Consider the following 24,529-nt stretch of genomic DNA (forward strand, 5'->3'; position numbering starts at 1 on the left):
GACAAAACAAATGTCAGTAAATTACAACAAGGAGAAATAAAACTAGACAAAGAGATAGATCTTTAATCTTTCATCCCAGGGAATCTAAGGTTCTACCTTTGCTGATCCAGTTTCGCTTTTTCCACTTCTCCATTTAAAGTAATAATCTATAAAGAAAAATAAGAATATAATAATATAAATATCTGAATTTATATTGTCATTTAAAAATAATATTAATTTTCTCACATATACTTCAAGTATGAAATATTTCTTAATTCAAGGTACTTATTGCCTATGGAAAATATTTTTAAGCTGCTTACCAACACTAGAATAGAAAGTTAACCACAAAACACAGGTCTATTCTCTTGTGTTCATCTGAAAATACGTGTGGAATGCAGGTAGATTAATTAAAATATCTTTTTACCTTCTCACCATTCTCAATCAATGTATGGTCCCGATCATTGACCTGGGCGGCCTGGTAAAGAAAGTGATTCTCTTGATCCTCTAACTCAAGGCTCCATTTGTTTATTAGACCATCCAGCTGACCATACGTCATCACAGGAGTCATGATTGCACTATAAAAAAGGATGCTATACTTTTAAAAGTATGATCAGATTTTTTAAATGAATAATATAGGAGGACTTAGAGATGAAAATAGCACACAAGCAGACATGCTCCCCAACAAAACCACCATAACTGGTAAAGATTATTTTAAAAACCACCAAATTCTCTGGAAATTATCCTAAGGGAATACAGCAAATAAAGAAAGATTTATTAATAAATCTACTAAATCTCAGTAAGAACATCTAAAGTCCATACCACAACCTGCTCCTTTCCTTCCCTTTCAGCTCAGCATGATGGAAGCTCCATTCTGGGTGCACGTGTCCAAAGAAGTAGGTTTCCCTCTCCTCGCAGCGCTTAGTCAAAGTGATCCATTCCTTGTCTAAGCAGTATCCATGAAACAGAGTAGGCAAGCTGATGTTCCATCCCCCACCGGGCAGAACCAAGCAGAATTCTGATTTCCCTGCCAGGTGGTATCAAAAGACTGAGCAGGTAGCTGATTTTCCATCCCACAATCAGGCAATGCTCTGATTCCTCTGCTGGGGCAGTGTCAGCAGAGCTTGGCAGAGAGGTCATCATCAATTTCCTACCCAGCAGAGGCAGGCAGTGGTCTAATTCCCCCACCAGGGTACTGTTAGTGAAGTCCACTGAAAAGCTGAACCTAAATCACCACCCAGCAGCAACAAAACTTAATAAGGCAGAATGAGATGGAGTTACATTGGGCTTCAGTGTCAGTGGGATCCAATGGGCAGCTAACCGTTATATCTACCTGGCATCATTGAGACTAAACAAGGTAGATCAAGTTGGGGCTAGTAAGGACTCCACTTTCCACCATCCCTGGTATCAGTAAGGCTTAGAGAAAAGCTTAACCTCACACCCACTGGAAAAACCCAGACTGAACAAGGCAGGGAAAAGCAGGGCTAGTCAGCACCCCGTCCCCCTTCTCCCCAGAGCCCATGTCAGGGAGGCCAAGTAGGGAGCTAAGTTTCTATACCAACCCAGCATCAACAAGGCTGAATGAAGTGCTATGAGGTATAGTTGACATCCTGCTTCCACCCTCCTCTTGTATCAGCGGGGTCCAAAACGAAGCTGCAATTCTACCTCCACTCTGCAGCAACTAAACAGTAAGAGGTAGTCCCCTACTTCACTTCGTTCTGGGGTCCTGAGGGCCCAGCTGGGAGCTGGGCTTACATCCTCACTTAGAGGCAATGAAATGGCATGATTCATTGACCCACTTTCATAGAGAATGAATCAGTAGAGCTGAGGAGGGAGCTGAGAATATCTTTTTACCTTCTCTATCTTTAACTTCCACACCATTCATCTGCATTGAGGCAGTGTGCGAAAGTGCTCCATTTTTGCTGGGGTGATATGGGCAGGGTCCAGTGGGAAGCTGGACATACAAATGCAACCAATCTTTGCACTACACTTTCAACAAAAGGATTACTTGATGAAAAAAGAAGATTTAAATAGGATCCAGACTCTCCTAACATAACAGACAAAATGTTCAGGATACAACTGAAAATCATCTGTCATATCAAGAACCAGGAAAATCACAACTCAGAAGAAAAAAGACAGGGGCTGGCCCAGTGGCACAGTGGTTAAGTTCATGTGCTCCACTTTGGCAGCTCAGGGTTCGCAGGTTCGGATGCTGGGCACAGATCTGCACAATGCTCATCAAGCCACACTATGGTGGCGTCCCACAGACAAAAAATAGAGAAAGACTGACACAGATGTTAGCTCAGGGCCAATCTTCCTTGCCCCTCCCCCAAAAAAGAGAGAGAAAAGACAATCCACAGCCTCCAACATTGAGAGGTATCAGATGTTGGAATTATCTGAAACATATTTTAAAGCAACCATCAAAAAATGTTCCAACAAGCCGTTAAGAATTCTCTAAAAACAAATGAAAAATAGAAAACATCAGCAAAGAAACAGAAGGTACAAGAAATAATCAAATGAAAATAAGAGAACTGAAAAACAAAATAACAAATAAAAAGCTCCTTTGAAGGGTTTGATACTAGAGTGGAGATGACAGAGGACAGAATTAGTGAACTTGAGGATAGACCAACAGAATTTACAGAATAGCAGAGAGAAAATATGCACAAAAAAAGAAAAAAATTCCTCAAGGATCTGGAGGACAGTAATAAAAGAGGTAACATTCGTTTCATTGGAGGATGGTATGTTAGAGAGGAAAAGAAAGAATGGGATTGAAAAAGTATTCTGAAAAATAAAGGTGAAAACTTTTGAAATTTAGCAAAAAATGTAAACCTACAGATTCAAGAAGCTGAGCAAATGCCAAACAGAATAATTCAAAGAAATCTACACTAAGACACACAATAGTTAAATTTCTGAACCCTAAAGACCAAAATAGAAAAAATCTTGAAAGCAGCCAGAGAGAAACAACACATTATTTAAAAGGGAACATCAATTCGAATGACAGCAGATTTTTCATTTTAAACCATGGAGGCTAAAAGGAATTTTCACAACATTCTTCAAGTACAGAAAGAAAAAAAGTTGACCACAACTTCCATATCTGGTAAAAATGTCCTTCAGAAGTGAAGGGAAAATAAAGATAGTCTCATGCAAAGTAAACCTAAGAGAAATTGTTGCTAGCAAACCTACCCTTGAAGATTGGCTAAAGAGAAAGAAAATGAAAACAGAAGAAGGATTGGAACTTCATAAAGGAAAGAAGATCAAAATGGATAAAAAGGGTAAAATATAACAGACTATTCTACTTCACATGAGTTTTTAAAATCATATTTGATGTTTGAAGCAAAAAATATACCACCACATAATGTGGTGTTCGATGTAGATGGAGGAAATACTTGAGACAATTATACTTCAAAAGTAAGAAGAGTAGGGGTCGGCCCAGTGGCACAGCAGTTAAGTGTGCACATTCTGCTTCGGCAGCCTGGGGTTCGTGAGTCTGGATCCCAGATGCAGACATGGCACCGCTTGGCACACCATGCTGTGGTAGGCGTCCCACATATAAAGTAGGGGAAGATGGGCACGGATGTTAGCTCAGGGCCAGTCTTCCTCAGCAAAAAGAGGAAGATTGGCAGCAGTTAGCTCAGGGCTAATCTTCCTCAAAAAAAAAAATAAGTAAGAAGAGTAAAGGAAACTAAATGGAAGTAAGGTTTCTACACTTCATTCAAAGTGATAAAATGTCAATATGTCTGACTGTTTTAAGAAATGTATGTATATTGTAATACATAGAGCAACTAGTAAGAAAACTATACAAACCAATGTACTCAGAAACACTATAAACAGAACAAGATGGAACCCTAAAAAATGTTTGAATAACCCACAGGAAGGCTAAAAAAGAAAAAAAAAAGAAACAGAAAACCAAAAACAGGGGTAACAAACAAAAACTAAATAATAAAGTGGCAGACTTAAGCACTAACATCAATAATTACCTGAAATGTAAATGTGCTAAATATACCAACTAAACAGAGATTGGCAGAGTAGATAAAAATTATGATCCATCAATATGCTGTCTACAAGAAACTGACTTCAAATACAAGGACACAGATAGGTTGAAAGTAAAACAAAGGGAAAAGACATACATGCAAGATTAACTTTTAAAAAGAATGGCTACATTAATGTCACATAAAGTTGATTTCAGAGCAGAGAAAATTACCAGAGCCAAAGAGGGACATCACATGATGATAAAGGAGTCAAACCACCAGGATGGCCATTAATCCTAAACATGTAGGCAACCAAATAGCAGAGCCTCAAAATACATAAAGTAAACTGACAGAGCTAAAGAGAGAAATAAACAAACCCACAATAACAATTGGGGACTTCAAAAAACCATGCTTCACAACTGAAAGAAGCATTAGAAAAAAAAAACTGCAAGGATACAGATCTGAAAATACAATGAAGCAACAGGATGTAATCACATATAGAACACTCTACCCAACAGCAGAAAACACTACTTTCAGGTGCCTATGGAACAGTCACCAAGAAAGACTATATCATCATCATAAAATAAATCTGAATAAATATAAAAGAACAGAAATTATACAGAACATGTTCTCCAACCATAATGGAATCAAACTAGAAATCGATACAGAAAGAAAACAAGAAAATCTCCAAAGACTTGGAAATTAAACAATACACGTCTAAATAACCTACAGGTCAAAGAAGAATTTGCAAAAAGAAAAAATTCAGTACATAGAATTGAATGAAAATGAAAACACAACAGATCAGAATATGTGGTGCACAGCTAATGCAGTGGTGAGGAGGATATTTATAGCACTAAATGCTTACATAAAAGAAGAAAGGTCTCAAATCAATAACCTAAAAATACCTCAAAAAACTAGAAAAAAGAGCAAAATGTAATGTAATGCAACTAGAAGAAAGAAATAATATGAATAGATATCAATGAAATTGAAAGTAAAAACAATAGAGAATAATCAATGAAACAAAAGTTTTGAAGTAAAACTGTCACTATTTGGAGATGACATGATTTTCATATATAGAAAACCCTAAAGAATCTACCAAAAAGCTACTGGAAATAAGAAACAAATACAGTAAAGTTACAGGGTACAAAATCAACATACAAAAATCAGTTGCATTTCTATACACTAATAACAAAACAGCAGAAAGAGAAATCAAGAATACAATAACATTTATAATTGCAGCAAAAAGAATAACCTAGGAATAAATTTAACCAAAAAGATGAAATACTTGGACACTGAAAATGATAAGAAATTTTTGAAAGAAACTGAAGAAGACACAAAGAAATAGAAAGATATTCCATGCTCATGTACTGGAAGAATTAACATAGTTAAAATGTCCACATTACCTAAAGCAATCAACAGATTCAATGCAATCCCTATCAAAATCCCAACATTTTTCTTGCAAATAGAACAAAGAATGCAAAACTTATGTGGAATGACAAAAGACCCCGAATAGCCAAAGTAATCCTGAGAAAGAAGAAAAAAGCTGGAGGCAGCACATTCTCTGATTTGAATGTATATTACAAAGCTATAATAATCAAAACAGCATGGCAGAAAAACAGACACACAGGTCAATGAAACAGAATTGAGAGCTCAGAAATAAACCTACACATTTCTGGACAGCTAATATTTGACAAAGGAACCAAGAACATACGATGGAGAAAGAAAAGACTCTTTAATAAATGATCTTGGGAAAACTGGACAGTCACATGCAAAAGAACTATCTTATACCATACACAAAAATTAACTCCAAATGGATTAAAGACTTGAATGTAAGACCTGAAACCATAAAAATCCTAGAAGTAAATAGAGGTTGTATGCTCTTTGATATCAATTTTAGCAATATCTTTTTGAATTTGTCTCCTGAGGCAAATGAAACAAAAGAAAAAATAAACAAATGGGACTACATCAAAGTAAAAAGCTTCTGCACAGCAAAGGAAATCATCAACAAAACGAAAAGATCTACCAGTTGGGATATTTGCAAATCATATATCCGATAAGTGGTTAATATCCACAATATATAAAGAACTCATACAACTCAATAACAACAAAAAAAAACCCACCCCATTAAAAAATGGACAGAGTATCTGAGCAGGCATTTTCCCAAAGAAGATATACAGATGGCCAGCTGGCACATGAAAAGATATTTATCATCATTAATTACTAGAGAATGCAAATCAAAATCATGAGTTATCACCTCATGTCCATCAGAAAGGCTATTATTAAAAAGACAATAAATAAGTGTTGGAGAGGATGTGGAGAAAAGGGAACACATCTACACCGTTGGTCGGAATGAAAATTGGTGCAGCCACTATGGAAAGCAGTATGGAGAGTCCTCAAAAAATTAAAAATAGAACTACCATATGATCCAGCTATCCTACTCCTGAATGTTTGTCCAAAGAACACAAAAACATTAATTTGAAAAGATATATGCACCCCTATGTTCACTGCAGCATTCACAATAGCCAAGACTTGGAAATAATCAAAGTGCCTATTAACAGATGAATGGATAAAGATGTGGTATATACATGCAATGGAATACTACTCAGCCATAAAAAAGATGAAATCTTGCCATTTGCGTCAACATGGATGGATTTGGAGGGTATTATGCTAAATGAAATAAGTCAGACAGAGAAACACACATACCATATGATTTCACTCATATGTAGAAGATAAAAAAACAGAAACAAACACATACATACAGAGAATAGATTGGTGGTTACCAGAGGGAAAGGGAAGTGGTGGGGAGGGGAAAGTGGGTAAAGGGAGACATTTGTACAGTGATGGATGGAAACTAGACTTTTGGTGGTGAATACAAAAGATGAAATATAATGATGTACACCTGAAATTTATATAATGTTACAAACCAATGTCACCTCAATTTAAAAAATGGAAAAAAATAAAATAAATGTTACGCTCTTTAAAAAAAAACTACTTCTTTGAGAAAAGATCAATAAAATTGATAAAAGAAAGGTAAAAATCACCAATATCAGAAATGAAAGAAGAGAATATCACTACAGCTATCAAAAGGACAAAAGGGGAATATTTTGAACAACTTTATGCTCATAAATTTGAAAATTTAGAAGAAACAGACCAATTCCTTGAAAATCACACACTACTAAACTCATCGAAGATGAAACAGATCACCTGAATAGTCCTAAAAGTATTAAAGAAATTGATTTGTAATTTAAAAGCTCCCAAAAAAGAAATATCCAGGCCCAGAGGTTTCACTGGAGAATTCTGCCAAACATTTAACAAATTAACGCAAATTTGACACAATTTCTTCTCTACAACAGAAGAGAAGGGAATACTTCCCAGATCATTTTATGAGGCTATATTATCTGCATATCAAAACGAAAGAGAATAAAAAAAGAAAGAAAAGAAGCACATCAATAACTTTCACGAACTTAGATACAAAAGTCCTCAAACAAAATACTAGCAAACCAATTCCAAAAATGTATAAAAAAATCATATACTATGACCAAATGGAATTTATTCCACATATGCAAGGCTGTTTCAACATTTGAAAACCAATCAGTATAATTCACTATATCATCAAGCTAAAGAAGAAAAATCTTAAAAGATTGTATCAGTTGAGGCAGAAAAAGCATTTGACACAAATATATGCAACTGGTTTTTGACAAAGGTGCAAAAGCAATTTAATGGAGGAAGACAGTCTTTCAACAAATGATGCTAGAAAAATTGGACATCCATAGACAAAAAGATGAACCTCAATCTAAAACTCATACCTCATACAAAAATTAACTCAAAATAGATCAAGAGCTTGCACATAAAATATAAAACTATAAAACTTTTAGGAAAAAAACCTGGAGAAAATCTTTGGGATCTATGGTTAGACAAAGAGCTCTTAAACTTGACACTAAAAACATGATCCATTAAAGGAAAAATTGATAAATTAGACCTCATCAATTATAATTCTTTGTTTGGCAAAATACCTTGCACAAAAGATGAAAGTCAAGTCATAGAGTTACAGAAAATATTTATAAACCACATATCTGACAAAGGACTGGTATCTAGAATATATAAAATTCTCAAAACTTAGTAAAAAAACAAATTCAAGTAGAAAATGGACAAAAGACATGAACAGACACTTCACCAGAGAGAATATGCTGATGGCAGACAAATACATGACAAGGTGTTCAACATCATTAATCAGCAGGGAAATGCAAATTAAAACCACAATGAGATATCACTTCATATCTATTAGAAGGGCTAAAATACAAAATAGTGACAACACCAAATCCTGGCGAGAATGCGGACAAGCTGGATCCCTCACGCCTTGCTGTTGGACATGTAGAGTAACATGGCCACTGCGGAAAAGAACTTGGCAGCATCTTAAAAAAATAAAGGTGCAATGACCATACCCCCCAGCAACTGTGCTCTTGGGCATTTATCCCAGAGAAATGAGACTTGTGTTCACAAAATACCTGTACGTAAATGTTCATAGTAGCTTTATTCATAATAGCCAGAAACTGGAAATAACCTAGGTGTCATGTGCATCAACAAATGAATAGTTAAATAAACTATGGTACATCCACAATACCATGGAATACTACTCAGAAATGAAAAAAGAACAAACTACTGATGCACATGACTTTACCTCAAGGAATTATGCCTATTAAAACAAACTCAGTCTCCAAAGATTGCATACTATATGATTCCATTTGTCTATCTGTATATCGTTTATTTAAATGTCAAGATTATAGAAAAGGAGAACAGATTAATTGTTGCCTGGGGTCAGAGAAAGGAGGGGAGGGTAGTGGGTATGGCTATAAAAGGGCAACAGGAGGGATCCTTGTGGTGATGAGACTGTTCTACATCTTGATTGTATCAATGTCAATATCCTGGATGTGATATGGTAGTATAGTATTGTAAGACATTATTATTGGGAGAAACTAGGTAAAGGGACACAAAGAATACTTTGTATTATTTCTTAGAAGTACATGTGAATCTATAATTATCTCAAAATATAAAGTTTAATTTCAAAAAATGAACAATTAGAGAGAAATATGGAATAGATTGTAAGAATATAGGATGTAGAGCTCAACTGTCTGAATTTTAATACTGGCTCAACCATTACCAAGTGTGTGACCAGGGGCAGATTATAAAATTTTTATGTGCTCCAGTTTTCTCATCTATAAAATGGGAACAAGAATAGTACTTACCTCATAGGCTTATTGCGAGGATTAAATGATATGATGTCTGTAAAGCACTGTCATATTGCTAAACATATAATTATTACACAATAAATGTTAGCTATTATTAGTAATAGTAATAATTGTATTATAATGATAAGAAGAAGACAAAGGTGTGCTGCTAATTGTTCAACTTCCTAAACTACAGAAATCCTTTCTCTAACTGCCCCTTCAATTCTGAGTCATATACCTAACTTTCAAAAACTATTCTAAAGCTATACAAGCAAATCATGTCTTGCACATGATAAATAAAATGAAACTCACATAAATTTTCAAATAAATAGGCTTACTTAACAGTCGAAGTAAAAGGTATGGAAGTACTACCGACTGGGACAGTGTTATTAATCCCAGTTGATGACAGTGGTTTTAAATTGAAGGTAATGCCACTGGTGGTTGTAGTAGTGGTGGTGGTGGTGACAGTGGTAGTGGTGGTCGTTGACGTTGTAGCTGGAAAATAAAATGTGTAATGTCAGTAAGAAATGAGAAACATTTTATTTAGTCCTTGAGCATTCAGGATAAAATCTATAGAAGCATTTTTTTAAAATGTGAATTTGAACTCAAGTTGTGTGGATTTGAACTCAATGCTGTTGTAATATGAAGTGATCCATGGCAGGTCAGGTATCTGAACTAACCTTCCTGCTAAGAACTAAAAATTCTGGATATGTTCGTAAAAGAAAATAAAATTTACAACCTGAAAAGACCTATAACCATTAAAGAAATTGAATCAATCCTCAAAACTCTTTCCATAAAGAAAACTCCAGACCCAGACGACCTCACTAGTAAGTTTTACTAAACGTTCAAGGAAAGAATAATTGCAATCTTACACAAACTCTCTATACATCTATAGCTTCGTATACTTATGTGGAATATATCTGCATAATTAATTCCCAGAAATGAAATTGCTGGATCAAAGGGTCAGCATGCTCTAAATTTTAATATTTCTTGCCAAATTGCCCTACCAAAAGGATTTTGCCAATTTACATTCATATCAAAAGGGGAGGAGTGCCTGTTTTTCTACATTATAGCAAATACTAGGCATATATCTTTGCCAGTTTACTAGGTAAAAGACTCTCAAAGCTTAATCTACAGCCCAGACCTGTCTCCTACGTGTCTTTTTCTATCATACCCCTACTAGAAGGCCCTGCTCGCTGTAGATGAAATCCTCAGTATACTTCATGGCCTAGCTCACATTCGTCCTTCCCCATGTTTGTCAGTCACTTCTCTCCTACTCACTGTTAACCCTTGGTTTTCTGAACTTCTATAGCACTTTTGGGTTTTTCTATACACTGAGCACTTAGAGAACAATGCACATAAAAATGTGGCTGCTGGGGACTGGAAATGTTTTCTTTTCTTCTTTTTGGTTCTCTGTATTTTCAAATGTTTTTGTAATTAGCAAATGCTGCTTCTGTAACAAGAAATTTGTTATAAAAATATATTATAACATGTACACAATTGTTTGTTTTACATTAGGCTTGCTTTCCCAATTAGCAATATTTTTCTGGTTAATGGCTGTACTAGATAAATATATAAATCATGGTACCTGCCAACATACACTGCCTATTCTAAGGGAAACTGGACTATCAGTTCCCGCTGCAGGATCAGGCTCAAACACCCATTCTTTACTCCAGTAGTTCTGTCCTTTGCTCCTGGTTCACAGTTGATTGGGACAAGAGTGGCCGTCTGAAATATGGGAAGCATCCCATATGCTACTGGCAGCCCAGGAGAGGGTTTGGCAGAAAAAGCTCTAGCCCCAAACAGGGATAAGATGGGTCAGAATCTCATTTTCATAAATTTAGAACTGTGGAAAGAATCAGACTGTAGATAGAAATACGGAAAGAATCAGACTTTAAGCAGAAATTTGGAAGTATTTCCAAAAGTGTAGAAAGAATAGGACTATAGGCAGAGGAAGTTGAAAGGACTGACAGAGGAAGAACACAAAGTAGAATTAAGGAGTGATGAGTAAGTCAAATTAAGAATAAGCTAAACAGTAAGGCAGAAAAAGAGGTAAGGAAACCAATGAGAAGTTAAAAAAAGAAGTAGACAAAGGGAGAATAGCTGAATCATGTTTATACAATATTAGATTCAGGAGGTCCCTAAAGCCTTTCAAACAACTCAACTTTCAATTTCCTTAAAGTTCAGTGCCACCACAATACCTGTATTAGATTTCCACAAGATTCCATTTCCCTTTTGGCCACAAGGATCCTTACAATAATTCCCGCCATTCTTTGTGTTAGCCTTTGTGAGAGTGGAACGAGCACCACAAGGGAAGCCCATGCCCAATCACAAAGGACTCCTAGAGTCACTATCACCCAAAACACTGGAGAGATTACAGATTGGATCCCACGTGGCATTCTTTACAGCTATATGTCATCACGTTCTTCATCTGAGAATAAAAGTCTTATCTGAAAAGAAATCCTTCCCCAGAAATGCTGAAAATTAATGACATTGTCAAAACCCCCCCTTTATTAATTCATTCAAACACTGTGTAACTACTATATTCAAGACAGAAAAACAATTAAGAAAAAAACAAATTCTTCTTGTAAAGGAGCTTATCTTCACCCAAAGAAGATTTTTTTAAAAAAAGTAATCTGTATTTCCTAACATGGACAGATATCCAAAGATGATATATACTTAGAAAACAGCAAATGCTAAGATTACGTGTATGTGTATGTGTGCATGTATGCGTCTGTGTGAATATATATATATCCCACTTTTGTAAAACAAATAAATGTCATATGTGTCTGTACGCATTTGGAAAAAAGGCAGGAAAGATAAACACCAAACTGTTCTCTCTAGAGAGAGTGATATATGTATATATGTATATATGCATGTGTATATGCTTTTTATAACAAAAAAAGCAACTAACATCACTACCACTAAAGATACAGCTAAACAGACAAACAAAACACCTCCCCAAAGATGTTGTGATACTTTCAGGAAATTAAGACCTGTCAGCCTAAACACAAAAGAATTCTGAGTCATAAAAAAGGAATGATTATTTTAATCTTTATATACAGTATTTATCTTTGTTCCTTATTTTTATGCTATTTTTAAAAGGTATAAATTAGCTCTGGTGTATGAGATAATATTCAAATCACAATAATATTTCAATTAATACTGAAAGAAGCAATGGATTTGAGAATGAAGGTTCTATCACAGTCTGATTTTGCAAGTTACAACCTTGGTCTAATCTAAATACAGTCAACTCGACATTATCTGTGTAGTAAAAGGGAAGTACAGTTCTATAAACAGAAAATAATTGCATACTAAATTTGGATTTACATTTAAATAACTCTCATTCTGATAGTCTTAAAAATCATTACACAAAATAGTGAAAACATCCTTTAAAAGATCCGACTATCCAATTTTCCTATCCTGTCCCCAATGAACAACTGTGTATCTTACTCCATGCTGGAAATGGACATCATTACCTTCTCAGACTCACACAAAAGATGAGATTGATAACAAGCCAGCTTCCCTTGAAACTTGCTGATTATACCCAGGGCAGAGAATAATCCCAAATGGCTATAAATTTGCAGATACAGACATCTGAAAGCTGCTACACAAGGTTGATTTGTGAGATGAAGAACCTGAGCAAGTAAATACATTTGGGGGAAGGAAAGGTGAGTAGGGGGTTAAAAAAAAAAGCAACTCTGTGTTGGGGGTGTCGAGTTGAGACATATCTGATGGACAGGCAGGTAAGACCATGAGGTAGCGGTGGATGGAATGGCGATAAGGGATGGGCTAGTAGCAAAGGTACCAGTTTGCAGGAAGGAATTTGAGACTTCAGTAGGTAGGGGGTGGGTTATGGCAGAGTCACCAAAAAGCCCGTCAACTCGTATTTCAAGGATTCAACTCATGACTGAACGAATCAGTTCTTTGTTCAGGATTTTATGGGGGAAATTATGAGTCACATTTTTTGCAAATATGGTAGCTTATAAAGTTCTCAAGACTCACCCTTCATAACTCTCATAGGTTGGCCTGTTAGCCTAGTACATAGTAGAAATTCAGTTGGAAGTGTTGGTCATGCAAAAGACTAAATAAATACATGGTGTACATCTCTGTTTAGGAATAGTTACTTTAAGTTTAAAAGGGATTGACTTCTAGTTTATGCTAGGTTTGAAAAAAGATTCATTTCAGCCCTAAATAAACTTTTTAAAGTAAAAACAAATAAGACTTCCCTAAAATGGAATCTGACTTAAATAGTAGGTTTAATTAGCAACTGACCCCTAACCATTCAGCTCACCATAGCTATAAGGCAACAGGTAACCAAGTTTTCTTCAAACTACGACCTAACTAGCTCCTAACTGGCAGAAAGAAATTTAGGAAAGGTCTACAGAAACTCTTGTAATCAGCTTTAGAAGAGGGTCAACTTTAATAGTACAGGTCAAAACTTTAACTTTTAGAAAAAAAGCTCCTATCAATCCTAATATATTGGATCAATTTAAACACTATGATCAATAACAATAACTCAAGTTTAAAAGTTGACAAGAATTTGATAGCAGCTTTGATTGTAGTCATCTCAGAAAAGTAATATCATTGATATCAACTGTCTCATTCTACTCTTTAGCATTTGTAAATATTGGTGTACCTTTTGGATACTCTGATGAGATGTTAAAAACCTGCTTAGACAGTCCTAGAAGCTATGGAATACAACCTACTTACTGCTTGTTATACAGCACATTTCCAATGAGCATCCAAACACATGCAAATAATTCTAAAACCTTACTAGATGCAGTAGTAGTGGCTGTTCCACCTGCTCCAGGGACTTTTAATCCAAATCCCAAAGTCATACCACCAAGTGTTCCAGCCGAAGTTGTTGGGGCACCAACTGCAGAGAACAACATAACCTATTACCCTTTTAATCAAAAACAGTGAGGAATTTATATACAGTCTTTTTAATCTGAAGGATCCTTCAGAAACTTTTGGTTAAACTTCAAAAAACTGTGCTCAATTCATTTCTATGAAATGTCCAGAAAAGGTAAATCCATGGAGACAAAAAGAAGATTAGTAGTTGCCTGCATCTGAGAGATCTTACTGGGATGATAGAAATGTTCTAAAACTGGATTACAGTGCTAGTCACACAATTCAGTAAACTTATTAAAAATCTCTGAATTATAAAACTTAATTTTATGATATGTAAGTTATATCTTATTAAAGTTAATTTAAAAAATACTGTGGTTAACATTTCTTCTCATTATGTAGACAAGGACATCAAAGACAGGAAGAAAAAAAAGCCTGTCAAAGGTCAGAGGGCAAGTCTTTGGTTGAAAGTAGAATTCATTCAATAATTTAAACTCCCAACCTCAGACATCGTCATAATCACAAAATCTATTGTCGTTGAGAAGGATATTCTTACATATATCAAAAGGTTTCCAGAATCTCGGTTATGTCTTAAAATTGGAAGTCTACTTGGCAGAAAATACAATTCAAGTGATAACCAGGAATTTTAACTAATGTTTACCTATGCCAACTACATAAGAGGATAGGGATGGTAGGCCACTGTTTTCACACTCAACTAGGCATCAGAAATTCCTGGCAAGTTTTATTGCCAGGAATGGTGACAATCTTGCTATAATAGGGCTTTGGGGGACTGTATTATTGATAGGATTACAATAACAAAGGCTAATAATGAACATCATAGCACTGTGAAGATGTCTCGAAAGCAGTCAGCTTATATGGACCTGTAAGAAAGAATTGCCAGGACATAGACAGAATGCAATATTCTCAAAATTTGCTACTACTCTACTAATGGAAGATATTTAGCAAAGAAGTTGGAGTTATGAGATAATGTTTCATTTCTCAGTTCAAAGCATCCAGATGTTCCTCTTCAATGGAAGAGGTCACACGACATCACACAGTGTCAATTAAAACCCAAAACTACAGCTGGTCCTTTTGTCATGTGACATTTCTGATAGGTAAAATTTAAGGACCACAAACCTGGTCTATATAGAAGAATATACTACAGCAAGGGTCCAACATTTATTTCCCATTTTATCTTATTCACATGGATAACAAGACTTCTTCCTTTCAGACATGCTTGGCAAGACTCCCACTCTTCCTATTCCCATTAGCCTCAAGAAGTTATTTCAAAACATTATAACGTTAATGAATTATATGCTTAAAAGTATCACTTTAAGCTGTAATAATCATGTTAATATAAAATTCACAGCTAAAGTCATGACAATTAGTTTCTTAAGCAAAGCAGCTATTGATATCAGCAGTTATTAATGGATTCAAACATAATGATAATTTACGAGATGCAGGAGATCCATAGCTTATATTGGTAAATTGAGTTAAGTGGCCTAATGCAAAATAATACTATTTAGTTTGCAACTACTAACTTACATGAGAGCCCAGTAGCAGCAGTGAAGGTAGAAGCATTTGATATTGAGGAAAACAGCATGGTGTTTGAATTAACAGTGGTGGCAACAGGAGATGCTGGAGCCAAACCTAAAAATAAAAGTAACAAGCAGAAAAATGTCACTAAAAGATAAGTTTTAAAAAGTAAAACACCATTGTAAGAAGGTTCACTTATATGAAGAAATAAAAACAAAGCAAGGAAAATTGAATACCCTGAAATCTAATAAATATGACATAGTAAAAGACTGATTTAAAAAATACATCCGATAAGAGGTTAATATCCAAAATACTTAAAGAACCCATACAACTAAACAACAAAAAAACAAACAAGTGATTAAAAAAATTGGCAGAGGATTTGAACAGACATTTTCCAAAGAAGACATACAGATGGCTAACAGGCACCGGAAAAGATGCTCAGCATCACTAATTACTAGGAAAATACAAATCAAAACCACAATGAGCTATCAGCTCATGCCTGTCAGAATGGCTATTATTAAAAAGACAAGAAATAACAAGTGTTGGAGAGGATGTGGAGAAAAGGAAACCCTTCTACACTGCTGATGGGAACGTAAATTGGTGCAGCCACTATGGAAAACACAATGGAGATTTCTCAAAAAATTAAAAAGAAAACTACCATATGATCCAGCTATTCCACTTCTGAGTATTTATCCAAAGAACATGAAAACACTAATTTGAAAAGATATATGCATTACTATGTTTGATGAAGCATTTTTCACAATAGCCAAGATTTGAAACAACCTAAGTGCCCAACAGATGAATGGACAAGAAAGATATATATACAGTGGAATATTACTCAACCATAAAAAAGACAAAATCTTGCTATGTGTGACAACATGGGAGGGACCTGGAGAGTGTTATGTTAAACAAGATAAGTCAGATAGAGAAAGGCAAATACCATATGATTTCACTCATATGTGGAAGATAAACAAACAAACACAGATTCAGAGAACAGACTGGTGGTTACCAGAGGGGTAGGGAGTGGGAGAAGGGTGAAAGGGGTAAGGGGCACGTTTGTCTGCTGACGGTTGGCAACTAGACTTTTGGTTGTGAACATGATATAGTATATACAGAAGTCAAATATAATGATGTACACCTGAAATTTATATAATGTTATAAACCAATGTTACCTCAACAAAAAGATAATCAGTACTGCTTAGTACAGCCAGCCTTCTAGAACCATCATAATAAAGAAATTCTACTTTACTAAAAAAGTAAACATAAGAGGTGGATCCACTTCCAGAATTGCGACATAAGGAGTCCTGGGAACTCATTTCCCAGTGAAACAACCATTAACTGGTAAAAAAATATGAAAAAAAATAGAAATCTCTGGAAATTGTCCTAAAGGTATACAACAAATGAAGAAACATTTATTCAAGAAAATCTGCTAAAACTCAGAACATCAGTGAGATGTGAACCACAATCCACTCTTCCTTCCCTCCATCCCCCTGGCTCACCCTGATGGAAAGCACACTCCAGGCAGGAGTGGCCAAGAAGACTGGACTCCCTCTTCCTCCAGCTCCCAACCAAGGAATACAGTATCTCATTGGGAAGGGAAAGCAGCCAGCATTTCTCATCACCTCCAACACAAAGTTAAAGGGCTGAAATTCCTGGTGAGTACAGCCAAGGGTGGAGGGGCTCTCTTCCTCCACTCAAACCCCACTCATAGGGCAGAGGCTCTACAGCAGCCACAGCAGGCAGAGAATACTAGGGCCCCATCACCCTTGCCCTGATTGTCTTGCCCCTGCTCACTTGTAGGGCTGAGGTTCCATGCCTGCAGAGAAAAGCAAGATAGAGGCACTGCCACTGCCCAGTGCCCAAAGCACTGGTTTAAAGATTTTGTCCAGAGATAATGGAAGCCCATAAGAACAGAGAGTTCCCAAGCTATTCCCAAATGAAGTTAACGTTATTTGAAACAGAATGTAGGAAGCGCAAGCCAAAGGACTCTCAAAAACATGGAGATTTTGGTGGTAAGCAATTAAAAGGAGACAAGTAGCTTCATGAGAGCAACAATTTAGGCTGTAGGCTAGCTAGTTTATCAGAGATAACCAGGGAAAGAGACAGTTGAAAACAGCCCTCCTTCTGAGAGCAGAAGAATTAAGTACTCATACATACCACACCACAGATGAATCTTGAAAATATTATGCTAAATGAAAGAAGCAGACACAAAAGGCCACATATTATATGATTCCATTTATATGAAATGTCCAGAATAGGCAAATCCATAGACAGAAAGTATATTAGTGGTTGCCAGGAGCTGGGAGGAGGGGGTAATGGGGAGTGATGCTAATGGGTACAAAGTTTCTTTCAGGGAAGATGAAAATGTTCTGGAATTACATAATGGGGATGGTTGCACACTCTGTGAATATATTAAAAACCACTGAATTGTACACTTTAAAAGGGTGAGTTTTTTATGCTTTTTGGTCAGGAAGCTTGGTCCTGAGCTAACTTCTGCTGCCAATCCTCCTCTTTTTTTATTCCCCCCAAAGCCCCAGTACGTAGTTGTATATCCTAGTTGTAAGTCATTCTAGTTCTTCTATGTGGGACACTGCCTGATGAGCAGGGTGTAGGTCTGCACCCAGGATCCGAAACAGCAAACCCTGGGCTGCTGAAGCAGAGTACTTGAACTTAACCACTCAACCACGAGGCCAGCCCCTAAAAGGGTAAATTTTAAGAGATGTGAATTATACCTCATTTATGCTGTCATTAAAAAACAAACAAACAAACACATGACCATCTCAATAGAAGCAGAAAAAGCATTTGAGAAAATCCAGATGAAATCCGGCCATTTGTGACAACACTGATGGACCTTGAGGGTATTATGCTGAGTGAAATGTCAGAGGGAGAAAGTCAAATACCGTATGATCTCACTCATAAGTAGAAGATAAAAACAATGACAAACACACACATAGCATTGGAGATTGGATTGGTGGTTACCATAGGGGAAGGGGGGAGGCCAAAAGGGGTAATTAGGCTCACGTGTGAGGGGATGGACTATAGTTAGTTTTTGGGTGGTGAACATGATGTAATCTACACAGAATTCGAAATATATTATGATGTACATCCGAAAGCTATACAATGTTATAATCCAATGTTACTGCAATAAAAAAAATAAAAGAAAATCCAATGCCCTTTCATGATGAAAATACGCAACAAACTAGGAAGAGAAGGAAACTTCCTCAACATGATAAAGGGCCTTTATGAAAAACCCACAGCCAACATCACACAAGGATGTCTGCTTATACCACTTCAGTTCAACGATACATTGGAAGTTCTAGCCAGGACAATTAGGCAAGAAAGAAAACAAAATAAATGGCATCTAGATGGAAAAGGAAGAATGAAACTATCTCTGTTCATAGATGAATGATCATGAATACAGAAAATTCTAAGGAATCCATAAAAAAATCTATTAGAACAATAAACAAGTTCAGCAAAATTGCAGGATACAAGATCAATATATATAAATAAATTACAATTCTATATACTAGCAATGAACAATTCAAACATGAAATTGAGAATATAATTCCATTTACAATTGCTCAAATGAATAAAATAGGAACAAATCTAACAAAAGAAGTGCAAGATTTGTACCCAGAAAAAATACAAAACATCACTGAAAGAAATTAAAGACATCCAATTAAATGGGAAGCTCTCATGTTCATGGATCAAAAGATTTAATATTCTACGTGGGTGTAGTAGATAGAAAAACGGTCCCCAAAGATGACTACATCTTAATACCCACAGCCTGGAAACATATTACCTTACTTGGCAAAAGGGAATTTACAAAGGTGATTAAGGTTAAGTATTTGAGATAGGGACATTATCCTGGATTATTCAGGTATGCAAAATCTCATGACTTAAATCTTTAAAAGTAGAGATCCTTTCCAGACTGTGGCCAGAGGGAGATGTGACCATAAAAGAATGGTCAGAAAGATGCAAATTTGCTGATACAAATGGCCATCTAACACATGAAAACATACTCAATGCCATTAGTCATCAGGAAATTGCAAATCAAAACCACAATGAGATACCACTTCTTACCAACTAGGATAGTTAGAATCAAAAAGACAGATAATATAAAGTGTTGCTGAGGATGTGGAGAAATTGGAAAACTCATACAATATTAACGGAAATGTAAAACGGTGTAGCCTCTTGGAAAACTGGCACTGCCTCAAAGTGTTAAACATAGAGTTAACATACGACACAGTAATTCCAGTCCTAGGTCATCTACACAAGAGAAATAAAAACACATATCCACAAAGAGGCGGGACCAAGATGGTGGAGTGAGTGGTCTTCTTTGTCTCTCCCCCTTTGAATCTACAACTAATTGGACATTCACCGATTAACAAAGGATATCCAGATAGCATCTGAAGATGCCTGAGAGACTTGTGCTGCTATACATTGGAAGGCAGATGGACTTCCCCCCGGGAGGGGGTGGAAATAGGTGAAAACTCTCCGACCCCCGACCCCTGGACAGCCTAGTACCTGCAAGAAGCTCTCTTTCAGTGGACTCCCCCACAGCATCACCACGCACCAAGGGAGGAAGTGTGCACTCACCAGTGGAGTGACAGTGGAAACAGATGACAACAGCCCTACCTAAGCCCCCCGTGATTACACCTAAGCCCGGGGGGAAACTCCAGGGTCCTGCACCCGCCAGCAGGGAAGGCCTCTGCTCACCATTAGCAGGGAGGCCCTTCCCAGAAACCAGAACAAAGGGAAGCTCCCAGGGAGCGGATTCCCTGGCATGGCACCAGCCCGCCAGCTGCTGCTGGGCCCATGGTCTCCAGCTGTGCACAGGTCGGTGCAGGAGGCACCCAGACTTCCCGTGGACATGCTTGGGGACTGGGTGGAACTCCAGCACCCGGCTCTGCGGCTCAGGGGGAAACTCCAGGGTCCTGCATCCCCCCCGGCAGGGAAAGCCTCTGCTCGCCATTAGCAGGGAGGCCCCTCCCAAAAACCAGAACAAAGGGAAGCTCCCAGGGAGCAGATTCCCCGGCATGGCACCAGCCCACCAGCTGCTGTCAGGCCCATGGTCTCTGGCTGTGCACAGGTCGGTGCAGGAGGTACCCAGACTTCCCATGGATGTGCTTGGGGATTGGGTGGAGCCCCAGTGCCCGGCTCCACAGCCCAGGGGGAAACTCCAGCGTCCCCGCAACCACAAGCAGGGAAAGCCTCTGCTCGCCATTAGCGGGGATGCCCCGCCCAGCATTCAGAACACCAGGAAGCTCCCTAGAGCAGAATTCCCCGCAAGGCAGCAGCTTGCCAGCCACCGCCAGGCCCACGGACTCTGGCCATGTCCCAGACGAGGCAAAGGGCTCCCAGAGATTCCGCGAGAGTGGTGTGGGGAGGGTGGAGCTCCAGTGAAATGGCTACGTGGCCCGGGGGGGAATTCCAGGTTCCTACAGCAGCCTCAGCAAAAGACTCTGCACAGCACTAGTGGAGAGATCCCAACTGGCAATCACAAGGCGGGAAGGCCCTGGGGCAAAAGTAGCACAGGTAGGTGAGCTAACGACAGACTGCGGAAGATACCCATAGCTCTGCTGGGACCTATAGTGGACAAGTGTGATCTTGTGGGCTCTGTCAGTGACAAAGCTGCGATTATAGGTGATCCTGCTCCCGGCTGCTGGGAAAGCCCATAACACCACTGCAGACCCCAAGGAGGGAGTGTGTCTAAGTGCGCTGCAACAGTAGGCACCAGCAGCCTGAGACCCCCTTGGGACTGCCCCCACAACTGATGAGGGACCCCACAGGACCACTGTGACTACGAGGAGGGGTCCAGGTCCAGTCAGTAACAAATGACAGGGTTCCTTGTTGGTGCACTCTAAACAGCTGCTCCCCTCCCACACCAGTTGCAACAAGTGGAAGCAGGGACTACACTCTATCTCTATGCGGAGGCACAAATCCATGCGATCAAGAAGTATGAAAAAATATATTAAATCTCCAGAACAGAAGGAAAATGATAAGCACCCAGAAAACAATCCCAAAGACAATGAAATCTACAATCTAAATGATGATGATGTCAAAACTGCCATTATTAAAAAACTCAACAAGTTAAAAGAGAATTCAGATAGACAACTCAATGAGTTCAGGAGCTAAGTCACAAAAGAGCTTGATACTATAAAGAAGTACCAATCAGAAATGTCGGAGATGAAGAACACAATGGAGGAGGTTAAGAAAAATCTGGATTCTCTGAACAGGAGGGTCGATAATATGGAGGACAGAATTAGCAATTTGGAGGATAGGAATATAGAAATGCTGCAGACAGAGGAGGAGAGAGAACTAGGACTAAAAAGAAATGAAGAAACTCTCCGAGAATTATCTGACTCAATTAGGAGATGCAACATAAGGGTTATAGGTATACCAGAGGGAGAAGAGAAGGAGAAGGGGGCAGAAGGCCTGTTCAAAGAAATGATAGCTGAGAACTTTCCAAACTTTGGAAGAGAGATGGAACTTCATGTGACAGAAGCCAATAGATCTCCAAACTTTATTAATGCAAGAAGACCAACCCCAAGGCATATAGTAGTGAAACTAGCAAAAGTCAACGACAAAGAGAAAAGACTAAGGGCAGCCAGGCAGAAGAAAATAACTTACAAAGGAAACCCCATAAGGCTATCAGCAGATTTCTCATGAGAGACCTTACAGGCTACAAGAGATTGGAATGAACTATTCAAAACTCTGAAGGACAAAAACCTGCAGCCAAGAATACTCTATCCAGTGAAAATATCCTTCAAATACAATGGAGAAATAAAAACTTTCCAAGATAAACAAAAGTTAAGGGAGTTCATTGCCACAAAACCTCCTCTTCAAGAAATGCTCAGGAAGAACCTCATACCTGAAAAACCCAAAAAAGGAAAGGGGTTACAAAATACAGAACAAAGGAGATAAGCAGAAGGACAATAACACAAAGTAGCAGCTCTCCATCAGGACAGGTTAGCAAAAGTTAAATAAAACATTAAAGATAAATGGAACAGAAACACCAAGAATAAATATAACCTAGTCATTTTAACCACAAACTCACAACACAAAAAAGAAGAGAAAAAAAAAATCTGACATTCACAACCTAGAAGGGGAAGAGAAAAGGGATGGAACGTTTTAATTTAAGGAAATAAGAGGTTATTGGCAAAAGGAGTATCTCATCTACGAGATGTGTTATACAAACCATCTGGTAACCACTAAACAAATGACAAGAATAAAGACAGAAATTACAAATAAGAAAAAAGCCAATACAGAAATTTACCTACTTGAATTAGGAATCCAAAAATCATGGGACGAGAAACAAAGGAAATGCAAAAGAACCAGAAAACAAGTGATGAAATGGCAGCAGTTGGCCCCCACATTTCAATAATCACTCTAAATGTAAATGGATTGAAGTCTCCAATCAAAAGACACAGAGTGGCAGGATGGATCAAAGAACAAGATCCAACAATATGCTGCCTCAAGGAAACACACCTCAGCCCCAAAGACAAACACAGACTCAAAGTGAAGGGATGGAAGACAATACTCCAAGCTAATAATGAACAAAAGAAAGCAGATGTTGCCATACTTATATCAGACAAAGTAGACTTCAAAGCAAAACAGATAAAGAAAGACAAAGAGGGGCAGTATATAATGATAAAAGGGACGCTCCACCAAGATGACATAACACTTATAAATATATATGCACCCAACGCAGGAGCACCAAAATTTGTAAAGAAATTATTAACAAAACTAAAAGGAGACATCAACAACAATACAATAATAGTAGGGGACCTCAACACCCCATTAAACACCAATGGACAGATCATCCAGACAGAAAGTCAACAAGGAAATTGTAGAATTAAATGAAAAATTAGATCAGATGGACCTAATAGATATATATAGAACACTTCATCCAAAAATAGCAGGTTACACATTCTTCTCAAGCGTGCATGGAACATTCTCAAGGATAGACCATATCTTGGGAAATAAAACAAGCATCAATAAGTTCAAGAGGGTTGAAATAATATCAAGCATCTTTTTGGATCATAATGCTATGAAACTAGAAATCAAATACAAGTATAAAGCTGGGAAAGGGGCAAAAATGTGGAGACTAAACAACATGCTACTGAACAAACAATGGATTATTGAAGAAATTAAAGAAGAAATCAAATATTATCTCGAGACAAATGAAAATGAAAACACAATGTACCAAATGATTTGGGACGCAGCAAAGGCAGTCCTAAGAGGGAAATTATTGCAATACATTGCTCACCTCAATAAGCAAGAAAAATCTTACATAAACAACCTCAAACGACACCTAACAGAATTAGAAAAAGAAGAACAAACAAAGCCCAAAGTCAGTAGACGGAGGGAAATAATAAAAATTAGAGCAGAAATAAATGATATTGAAACAAAAAAGACAGTAGAAAGGATCAATGAAACAAAGAGTTGGTTCTTTGAAAAAATTAACAAAATCAACAAACCCTTAGCCAGACTCACTAAGAAAAAAAGAGAGAAGTCTCAAATAAATAAAATTAGAAACCAAAGAGGAGAAATCACAACAGATACCAAAGAAATACAAAGGATCATAAGAGAATACTATGAAAAACTATATGCCAACAAATTGAACAACCTAGAAGAAATGGATAAATTCCTAGATTAATCCAACCTCCCCAAACTGAATCACGAAGAAATAGAGAATCTGAATAGACCAATCACAAGTAAAGAAATAGAAACTGTAATCCAAAACCTCCCCAAAAATAAGAGTCCAGGACCAGATGGCTTCTCTGGAGACTTCTACCAAACATTCAAAGAAAATTTAATACCTATCCTTCTCAAACTATTCCAGAAAATAGAGGAAGATGGAGCACTCCCTAATACATTCTATGAAGCCAACATCACCCTGATCCCCAAACCTGACAAGGACAACACAAAGAAGGAAAACTACAGGCCAATATCACGGATGAACATAGA

The 24,529-nt window shown here is 37.4% G+C and overlaps 1 protein-coding gene across 4 annotated transcripts in view; it reads right to left on the reverse strand.

Annotated features, from left to right (window-relative positions):
* The window catches only part of NUP62CL (nucleoporin 62 C-terminal like), a 94,054-nt gene that overhangs the window by 34,160 nt on the left and 35,365 nt on the right, over nucleotides 1-24,529 (reverse strand). For all 4 annotated transcript variants that reach the window (XR_011499775.1, XM_044763945.2, XM_014835328.3 and 1 more), the window contains exons 2-6: nucleotides 15,566-15,670; nucleotides 13,947-14,048; nucleotides 9,508-9,664; nucleotides 404-554; nucleotides 97-146 (exon numbers count right to left, since the gene is read on the reverse strand). Coding sequence is in view for 3 of the 4 variants with exons in the window: in XM_044763945.2 (XP_044619880.1) it covers nucleotides 97-146; nucleotides 404-554; nucleotides 9,508-9,664; nucleotides 13,947-14,048; nucleotides 15,566-15,623 (518 nt within the window). In the remaining variant the exon portion in view is untranslated. The remainder of the gene's footprint in view (nucleotides 1-96; nucleotides 147-403; nucleotides 555-9,507; nucleotides 9,665-13,946; nucleotides 14,049-15,565; nucleotides 15,671-24,529) is intronic.

Source organism: Equus asinus, chromosome X (assembly GCF_041296235.1).
Source record: "Equus asinus isolate D_3611 breed Donkey chromosome X, EquAss-T2T_v2, whole genome shotgun sequence".
Classification (NCBI taxonomy): domain Eukaryota; kingdom Metazoa; phylum Chordata; class Mammalia; order Perissodactyla; family Equidae; genus Equus; species Equus asinus.